We start from the raw sequence: 10,725 nt of genomic DNA on the forward strand, positions 1-10,725 counted from the left end.
ATATATATATTTTTATTGTATAATTCTTGTTTATTTACTGGTACTATTGTTCAAGGATGCAATTTTGAAATGTGATGTTTAAGAAATGTCACTGTATTTTTTTATGTGCTGCATTGTACAGGAAAAACAATTGATTGTGTGTCCATAAAACCAGGTTCCAGTCCCCTCACTACGGTCCCAAAACATATGAGTGAATAAGAAGCTAAGTCATAGCAAGTGTTGCTGGACTTTTACTGTCGTCAAATAGGTTGTATGGGCACCTGGACAATATACGGTACAAATTTAGCACTGTAGAGAGAACCTTACTACCTGTCTCAGCTAAAGTGGGTGGGAAATGCTCAGTAGGGTCTCTACTATCCAAATATGATTTGTTTTTGAGGGGGACTGTGTCATACATATCCAGCAACACTTCATTCTCCACCCCCTCCATAGCCCCCAATGCAATACAGTGTACATGGGATACTTATCGAACTGTAGAGAGAGAACTGAGACCCTACTGAATATTTCACTCCTACCAGGCACGCCAATTTTAAGCTGTTTGACCACAGTAAAACACCAGCAACAAAGCTCCATTAAATAAATAAATAAATATATATATATATTCTACAGACCATACTGAGTACTCCCCACCCCACTTTTACAGAATCATTGTTTCTCTATAAGCCAATATGTAATGCATATATAGTAATTTGGGTGCATTTATTTGACCTTGGAACGTGTTTTAAAATCCACAATTAATGCAAATTTCAGTTAAATATGAACAAATGAGTCATTGTTAATGTTTAGACAATTATTTTCCATACATCATGAATAAAACCAGGTAATATTACGTGAGAGACTGTTATTTTTTAACGTTTCCGAAATTCCGTTACCCGGAAGTACTATTTTATTTTCGCTGTCGAGACGCTGATGCCACCGTCCGGCATCTTGTGCGCGTTTAATCAAGGGGTCCCTGTCTGGTTTGTGTTGAACTCTGTAGTCGACAATGTTTGCTTTAAGATCACTAGCATTTAAATCGGTTCCGTTCCTAGGGAAATCACAGTTGGTAAACTCGGGGCTTCACACGAGTGCGAGTTGGAGCGGTGCGAAAGTTGCAGTTGTAAGTAAAGCTGGATCAGATATAGTGTGTCGAGTAGTGGGCTAGCTAAATGATTCATGTGTGCCAAGTCACTTCTGACCAGTTGAATGTAATATCGGAAATCCCTAGTTGAGAATCACTCAACTCCTCTCTCTTTATATTGAGGTGTTGTTGAGTTTTGATAAATGGTCACACGATTTGTTTTAAGCAACATTGAGTCAACCAGTCGCTTGCAGCTTTTTAGCAACGCTAGTATTTACACACCAAGGTTGCTAGGAATTAACTTGCAAAGCCAGACATTAAATACAATGTCATTTCAATTCACACTGCCGATTCTTCTTCTTCGATGTGGTTTAAAAGGCAGTTGTCATCCAATAAATGTTGCATTAACTGCCACCTACTAGACTGGGGTATAACTCTTATACTTTGCATAATTAAACAACATTTAAAAGAAATACCATACTCCACTACTTAAATATATTTAGTCCTACTTCATGCCAACAGCCTGAAAGGATGGGACACCACCACTTAACACACCCTGTAACTCTTCTGATGTCATGTCTCTCACACCCAAATACCTCTCTGCAGCTGCCACCACAACCTCTATGTCCATAACATCTAACTGTTCTGTCCCTGTAGTACAGTTGATAACCGTTACTATAAATGCCCAAAATCTAATCTTACTGAAACATATATCACTTGTTGGTTTGTCCCTCTGTACTGATACAGATCTACTACTCACACCACTCCTCTCAGTATCCCTTCCTCTTGACCCATCTTCCTCTACTATCTTCACTGTCTCAGCATATAACAACTTCTGCACTACTCTAACCCTGAAAACCTCAACCTGCCTCTCTCTCACGGGACGTTTCTGATCCCCAGACCCATGAGCACCCCTACAATTAACACTACTTTCCCAATGCTACACATTCCTTTGTCTTATGCCCTTCTGCACATTTCTCACACCTAGGAACCTTCCTCCTACACACTGCTGCCACTTGCCCATAAGCTTGACACCTGTACCAACGTAATGTAGTCGGCACAAAAGCTTGTACAGGATAACTTATATCCTAACATCACTTTGTCGGGGAAAGACTCAACATCAAAACTCCAAAAGAACAGACAATGAATTTCTGTTTTACCACTCGCGCCACCCCGTCTGCGTCGCGCCACCCCGTCTACGTCGCGCCACCCCGTCTGCATCGCGCCACCCCGTCTGCATCGCGCCACCCCGTCTGCGTCGCACCAAAAAATGAGCATCATAAACACTGTGAATCTTTCCCTTCAGTTGGTCAGCTTTCACATTTACCGCTTACCCAGTTATCACTCCTTTCAATGGCACCCTTTTCTTGAGAGCGAAACAATTCACATTTCTTCCCCCCATTGTGTTTAATACCTGCTCCCTCTGACCAGCAGAAACACAAACAATTATCACAAGACCACTTCTGGTTACCCTCACCGATTCCACAGCACCCAACTCTGTTTTCACCCACCCTGAAACCACAAATGGATCAGCCAAAAGGCAAGGGTCCACTTTTTCCAAAAACTTCACTCCTACTGTCACAGACTGTTCTTCATCCTGACCCTTGGTTACAAGCCTCGGGCTATGAGATATTCACCTACCACCTCCGATACTTCTCCCTCATTCACTTCCGTTTCTCTTCCTGTCTTTAACTCAGTCTGCTTACATGTTCTACCATTCTTCTTTAACAAACCATCTCCCTTTTTTCCGACTCAATCTCACCCTCTTCCTCCCTCTCGTTTAGACCTCCTCTGCCTCCTTTTTCCCTCCATTCCTCCTCCGTATTCCAAGTATAACTCTACTTATGATAATACTGCACTTCTCCTGACATACTTCTTGTTCTTGTCTTGTCAAGGGACGCCGTTTTAACCGGCTGTCACAATCTCCATACAATCAGCACGAACCCCTCGGGATGTCCACCCTGCCGATTGTCCGTAAGGGTTGGTCCTTATGCAGAGGAAACATTTACAACAACAAAAAACCATCTAGTAGAACATAAACTGACTTTCCAAACTTCCTCTCAGCTTACCTCATGTCAAAATAAGTCCTGCAAGTGCACCATGCCTGCATTAAAAAAAAAAGGCAAGAACTTGTGGGGGACTTTTATTTTGACATGAGGTACACAGAGCGGAATTGACCATGCTGACGAACTGCACACCCACGTTTGGAAATTCTGTTAAATTAGACATTACATGAATGTACTTTTTTACATTTTTATTCCCCCTACATAAGAACCAAGCCTACAGTCAATCGACAGAGTAAGTTGAAACTGAATGTTATTTAACTTCTGGCTTCAGGCGGACTATTCCGTTTTTTTGCAAGCTAGTGCAGACTCGGTCCTCTGGACCCCAAGAGGCACATTTAGGTTTCTGCCCTAGCAACACACAGCTGATTCAAATAACCAACTCTTCATCAAGCAGCTGTCGATAGGCCGCCTTGAAAAATGATCAATTCTGAAAATCCTTACCTGTGCCTATGTTTGTCCTCTACAACTGCGATTCATACTTTAAATAAAAACTTTTATAGAATAAAATCGACTTTTTCCTCATTGTGTTAATCAACTGGAGACGTAGCGGCCTGTATATGATAAACGTTTTTATTAAAAGAATGGATTTCAGCACCCCGTGGAAGAACTGCAGTTGTACAGGACAAACATAGGTACAGGTAAGCATTTTCAGAATTTACAACAGCTCTGGCAGACGTTCCTGCAGTCTATGCCAATTGCACGCTCCCTCAAAAAAACGTAAAACATCTGTGGCATTGTGTTGTGTGACAAACTGCACATTTTAGATTACCCTTTTATTGTCCCCATAATGGGGAAATGTCTGGGATCTTTTTATTTCAGCTCATGAAACATGGGACCAACCCTTTACATGTTGCGTTTTATATTTTTGTTCAGTATAGGTTTGTTGTTGGAGTGGATCTAGTTTGGCATTCATTTGCCATAAGATAATCAATAATTTCTTATGAAGTGAACTTGGCATATTAATATAAGTCATGCTAACAGGTGCTGTCTGGCTGTGGTGTGTATGACGGAACAGAAATCCATGAAGCATCAGCGTGAGTAGGCCTATTTCCATTCTATTCCAAGCCTGTCTTACACTATACAACATGCTATTTACTTGCTTGACAAGTTGGCTAAACCATACACTGAATACATTTTAAAATTATTATACTATTTTTTTTTTTTTAATTGAACCTTTATTTAACTAGGCAAGTCAGTTAAGAACAAATTCCTATTTACAATGACGGCCTACACCGGCCAAACCCGGACGATGCTGGGCCAATTGTGTGCCGCTCTATTCATGCACCAGTCGCCTGTGAGAAGTGGACCAGCAGAAGGTGGCATCTAACCTGATTCACACGGTGAACAAGAGGTGATACATCATTCTCACTGATGTGTGTGTGTGTGTGTGTGTGAGACAGGATTCTGGTGCACCTGAGCAGGGGCGGGGCCGAGGTCCAGATGTACGCCCCTGACGTGTCCCAGATGCATGTAATCGACCACGGGAAGGGAGTGCCAGCTGAGAACGAGTCCAGGAACGTCTTATCAGAGTCTGCACGCATCGCTAGGGGCAACATCACAGATCTCGTCAAACTCAGCGTCAGCGACCATGACGCCATCATCTTCCCAGGGGGCTTTGGGGCGGCAAAAAACCTGTAGGTGGAAAAGCGTTGTCATACCACATTGTTAAAAAAAAAAAACGTTAATTCATATCATTCATGTTAAGTATACCTGCTGTACAAACACTTTGATCTTCTGCATGGGCATCTCAATGTTTCTCTCTCTGTCCCTCTCAGCCGGATCTGTTTTGCTTGTTTTGTGTGGCAGGTCGACTTTTGCCGTGGACGGTCCAGACTGCAAGATCAACGCAGATGTGGAGCGTGTCCTGAAGGACTTTCATAAGGCAGGCAAACCTATCGGGTCAGTGCTGTCGTCGTGTGTAATAGTGTGCTTGTTGGGGATTGATCTCGGTTAACCAGAACAAAAATATTGTGTAATCTGGTCAGATGCTTGATTATATTTACGTAGTCTGTCCAAGAGCAACTGGCCAAGAACGACTGGCCAAGAGCGACTAGGGATTGAGTGCCCCTTGTAATGAATACATTTAGGGTGTATCTCAATATTTTTAAAGTGGTTTCATATTCTTGTATCATTTTCTTCCATTCACACTCATTTGAAGTTAAACAGTGTTGGAAAGCAATCAGATGGATGCCTGTACCAGGGATTTGCTTTCACATGCCCACATCTTTCACGACATCAGGATAGATTAAGGAAAGGAATGAAAGGCGTTTTAGAAAACGTACATCTACTATCAGTTTGTGATCTAGGTTAAGATGAGAGGATTCTTATATCAGTTTGTGATCTAGGTTAGGACGAGAGGATTCTACTATCAGTTTGTGATCTAGGTTAAGACGAGAGGATTCTACTATCAGTTTGTGATCTAGGTTAAGACGAGAGGATTCTACTATCAGTTTGTGATCTAGGTTAAGACGAGAGGATCCTACTATCAGTTTGATCTAGGTTAAGACGAGAGGATTCTACTATCAGTTTGTGATCTAGGTTAAGACGAGAGGATTCTACTATCAGTTTGTGATCTAGGTTAAGACGAGAGGATTCTACTATCAGTTTGTGATCTAGGTTAAGACGAGAGGATTCTACTATCAGTTTGTGATCTAGGTTAAGACGAGAGGATTCTACTATCAGCTTGTGCTCTAGGTTAAGACGAGAGGATTCTACTATCAGTTTGTGATCTAGGTTAAGACGAGAGGATTCTACTATCAGTTTGTGATCTAGGTTAAGACGAGAGGATTCTACTATCAGCTTGTGATCTAGGTTAAGACGAGAGGATTCTACTATCAGTTTGTGATCTAGGTTAAGACGAGAGGATTCTACTATCAGCTTGTGATCTAGGTTAAGACGAGAGGATTCTACTATCAGTTTGTGATCTAGGTTAAGACGAGAGGATTCTACTATCAGTTTGTGATCTAGGTTAAGACGAGAGGATTCTACTATCAGTTTGTGATCTAGGTTAAGACGAGAGGATTCTACTATCAGCTTGTGATCTAGGTTAAGACGAGAGGATTCTACTATCAGCTTGTGATCTAGGTTAAGACGAGAGGATTCTACTATCAGCTTGTGATCTAGGTTAAGACGAGAGGATTCTACTATCAGTTTGTGATCTAGGTTAAGGAGAGAGGATTCTACTATCAGTTTGTGATCTAGGTTAAGACGAGAGGATTCTACTATCAGTTTGTGATCTAGGTTAAGACGAGAGGATTCTACTATCAGCTTGTGCTCTAGGTTAAGGCGACGATTCTAGTATCCCTAACTCGTATAAATGAGGAAGAGTTTCTTTTATTTGTGGGTTTTTTTTTACCTTTATTTTATCAGGGAGTCATACTGAGACCAAGGTTTATTTTACAGATGAGCCCTGAATTACATAAATTATAGAAAATACAAACATCAAAATATATATCCAAAATGCAAACAGACAGAAAAACACGGTCATAAAAAACCCATTGATCAGTACTTAGGTCCTCAATCAGCTTTCTGAATTGACATTTTAAAGATTGTTCCAGAAATATGGTGCAAAAAAACTAAAAGCTGAATTATCTAACTGATGAGTTACCCATCCCTGAGACCAGGTGTGGGTTAGCTTTTTGTGTCATGAATCTTGTTCTGGAGGCAGCTCTCCATAGTGTCACTAGCTAGCACAGCCACAAAGTCATACAATCTGATTTTAAACCTGACCTTAACCACACTGCTAGCCTTAACCACACTGCTAGCCTTAACCACACTGCTAGCCTTAACCACACTGCTAGCCTTAACCACACTGCTAGCCTTAACCACACTGCTAGCCTTAACCACACTGCTAGCCTTAACCACACTGCTAGCCTTAACCACACTGCTAGCCTTAACCACACTGCTAGCCTTAACCACACTGCTAGCCTTAACCACACTGCTAGCCTTAACCACACTGCTAGCCTTAACCACACTGCTAGCCTTAACCACACTGCTAGCCTTAACCACACTGCTAGCCTTAACCACACTGCTAGCCTTAACCACACTGCTAGCCTTAACCACACTGCTAGCCTTAACCACACTGCTAGCCTTAACCACACTGCTAGCCTTAACCACACTGCTAGCCTTAACCACACTGCTAGCCTTAACCACACTGCTAGCCTTAACCACACTGCTAGCCTTAACCACACTGCTAGCCTTAACCACACTGCTAGCCTTTACCACACTGCTAGCCTTAACCACACTGCTAGCCTTAACCACACTGCTAGCCTTAACCACACTGCTAGCCTTAACCACACTGCTAGCCTTAACCACACTGCTAGCCTTAACCACACTGCTAGCCTTAACCACACTGCTAGCCTTAACCACACTGCTAGCCTTAACCACACTGCTAGCCTTAACCACACTGCTAGCCTTAACCACACTGCTAGCCTTAACCACACTGCTAGCCTTAACCACACTGCTAGCCTTAACCACACTGCTAGCCTTAACCACACTGCTAGCCTTAACCACACTGCTAGCCTTAACCACACTGCTAGCCTTAACCACACTGCTAGCCTTAACCACCAAATGAACAAAAAGCATTTTTTTTTAGTTTTCAAACTGCGTACAGTAGCTCATATGCCTAAAGGTTAGTAATGATGTTCGGTAAAGATGGAGTTTTTGTAAAAAGTATTTATAAATTAAAACATATCAATGTATCCACCTATGTGACATCAGAGGGCCAACCTCTAAACTAAGCTGGTCACATGGAATTAGTACATTGTCCTAACCTGGCTATATTTAACCTAGGTTGTGCTGTATCTCTCCTGTGTTGGCTGCCAAGCTGCTTCCTGGGGTAGAGGTGACGGTGGGGCACGAAGAGGAGAAGGGGGGCAAGTGGCCCTATGCTGGCACTGCTGGGGCTATTAAGGCTCTGGGAGCCAAGCACATCGTCAAGGAGGTCACCATATCCTTTCACATGATGGATTATAAATACTGAACACAAATATAGACGCAACATGCAACAAATACTCTAGTTACAGTTGATATAATGAAATCGGTGAACTAAGATACATTAATTAGGCCCTGATCTATGGATTTCACATGACTGGGAATACAGATATGCATCTGTTGCTCACAGATACCTTACAAAAAGGTAGAGGCATAGATCAGAAAACCAGTCAGTATCTGGTGTGACCACCATTTGCGTCATGCAGCGCGACACATCTCCTTCACATAGAGTTGAGGCCTGTGGAATGTTGTCCCACTCCTCTTCAATGGCTGTGCTAAGTTGCTGGATACAGGCGGCTACTTGGAACACGCTGTTGTACATGTCGATCCAGAGCATCCCACACATGCTCAATAGTGTCTGGTGAGTATGCAGGCCATGGAAGAACTGGGACATTTTCAGCTTCCAGGAATTGTGTACTGATCGTTGAGACATGGGGCCGTGCATTATCATGCTGAAACATGAGGTGATTGTGGCGGATGAATGTCACAACAATGGGCCTCAGGATCTCGTCACGGTATATCTGTGCATTCAAATTGCCACCGATAAAATGCAATTGTGTTTGTTGTCCATAGCTTATGCCTGCCCATACTGTTCACATCAGCAATTAAACACTTTACATGTTGCATTTTGGTTCAGTTTAGTACTTTTGTGGTCCTCTAACTCAGTTGGTAGATCATGGCGCTTGCAATAGTGGGTTAAACTCCCATATGTTATAAATGTATTTATATAACTAGGTAAGTCAGTTAAGAACACGTTCTTATTTTCAATGACGGCCTAGGAACAGTGGGTTAACTGCCTTGTTCAGGGGCAGAACGACAGATTTTTACCTTGTCAGCTGGGGGATTCGATCCAGCAATCTTTCGGTTACTAGTCCAACGCTCTAACCACTAGGCTACCTGCTGCTCCAATTGTAAGTATGCTAAATACTACATGTACTACAACATTTGTCAAAGGCAATGTGAAAAGTATGTTACAAAGTTACTGCACTCAGCTGAAAGTGAAAATGTAATTTAAGCTTTGCTGTTTTGATGTGTGATTTTGGTTAGCCTCTGTATCCCTGTCGCTGTGTGTGACCCTTGACCCTGAGTGTCATCACGAGGCCCACGTAGACCAGAAGAACAAGGTGGTGACATCACCAGCCTTCATGTGTGAGACCCAGCTGCACCTGATCTTCGACGGCATTGGAGCCATGGTAACCAACGTCCTCAAACTCAGTGGAAAGTGAAAGAGCAGAACCGTTTATACCTAAACATCATAGCAAATAGCAATGTTGTCCACCACAAATCCACTTCACCACTAAACTATATCGAAGGAGTGTGCTCGTTACGTTTCATTTCTTTAGATAGTTCTATGTTGTTTTACAGCTCTCAACAAAGTATTCGTCAAAAGCTTTTGATTTTTATTAAATGGTGCCAGTATTCAGTAAAAGTAATTATTTTGTATGTTTTTGCAGGACATATAGAGAATATGAATTTATTATAATAATAAACAACTTTATTCTGCTAACTGCATACAGGTACGTTTCCCTGTTATAGGAATGGAGTTGTAGAGTTGTAATTTAGAGAAGTGCTGCTACTTCCTGTATTGTCCAGCAGAGGGCGCTAACAGGCCACTGGCCACTCGGTTCCAATGCGAATGTGTTGAGATTCCCCCTCTCTCTCTCTCATTCAAAGATTCAGAGCAGGTGTAAGAATTTATTATCTCTAAAATCATCTGTGTTTCCAGGCGAATAAGCTATAAATATCTCAACTGCTGAAATCAGATTTAAAAAAATAAAATTTAAAAAGCATTTCATTCAGACTTGAGAGGACTTGCGCTAAGGAAAGGCAATGTTTAGGGAATGGCTTTATTTACCTGGAGTCATGTATATTGTCATTGAACTCATGTCTGTTGAATAAAGAGATGTCAGTGAACTCATCATGTCTGTGGAATAAAGAGATGTCAGTGTACTCATGTTTTATTTATTTAACCTTTATTTAATTATGCAAGTCAGTTAAGAACACATTCTTATTTACAATGACGGCCTACCAAAAGGCCTCTTGCTGGGATTAAAAATAAAATATAGCACAAAACACACATCACGACAAGAGAAACAACACTACTTAAAGAGAGACCTAAGACAACAACATAGCAAGGCAGCAACACATGAAAACACAGCATGGTAGCAACACAGCATGCTAGCAGCACAAAACATGGTACAAACATTTGGCACAGGCAACAGCACAAAATTCAAGAGAACAATGCAGCCACAACTGTCAGTAAGAGTGTGAATGATTGATTCTTTGAATGAACAGATTGAGATAAAACTGTCCAATTTGAGTGTTTGTTGCAGCTCGTTCCAGTCGTTAGCTGCAGCAACTGAAAAGAGGAGTGACCCAGGGATGTGTGTGCTTTGAGGACCTTTAACAGAATGTGACTGGCAGAACGGGTGTTGTATGTGGAGGATGAGGTCTGCAGTAGATATCTCAGATAGGGGGAAGTGAGGCCTAAGAGGGTTTTATAAATAAGCATCAACCAGTGGGTCTTGCGACGGGTATACAGAGATGACCAGTTTACAGAGGAGACTAGAGTGTAGTGATGTGTCCTATAAGGGGCATTGGTGGTAA

General features: G+C 42.0%; 1 protein-coding gene across 1 annotated transcript; it reads left to right on the top strand.

Annotated features, from left to right (window-relative positions):
* The first annotated feature begins 894 nt into the window (after positions 1–894).
* On the top strand, positions 895–10,068 carry gatd3 (glutamine amidotransferase class 1 domain containing 3). Its single transcript, XM_082967233.1, has 6 exons — positions 895–1,099; positions 4,108–4,160; positions 4,527–4,760; positions 4,933–5,025; positions 7,918–8,073; positions 9,215–10,068. Exons 1-6 carry the CDS (start codon positions 986–988, stop codon positions 9,342–9,344), a joined length of 780 nt encoding a protein of 259 aa, XP_082823359.1. The 5' UTR covers positions 895–985; the 3' UTR covers positions 9,345–10,068.
* The last annotated feature ends 657 nt before the right edge of the window (positions 10,069–10,725 follow it).

Source organism: Salmo salar, chromosome 21 (genome assembly GCF_965601325.2).
Source record: "Salmo salar chromosome 21, fSalSal1, whole genome shotgun sequence".
In the NCBI taxonomy this organism is placed as follows: domain Eukaryota; kingdom Metazoa; phylum Chordata; class Actinopteri; order Salmoniformes; family Salmonidae; genus Salmo; species Salmo salar.

Bases quoted from the DNA above. Each gene is read 5' to 3' on its own strand.
- gatd3 (XM_082967233.1), top strand. From the start codon at position 986: ATGTTTGCTTTAAGATCACTAGCATTTAAATCGGTTCCGTTCCTAGGG. The intron at 1,100-4,107 runs GTAAGTAAAGCT...TCATGCTAACAG, and splicing joins GCGGTGCGAAAGTTGCAGTT to GTGCTGTCTGGCTGTGGTGT. The intron at 4,161-4,526 runs GTGAGTAGGCCT...TGTGTGAGACAG, and splicing joins GAAATCCATGAAGCATCAGC to GATTCTGGTGCACCTGAGCA.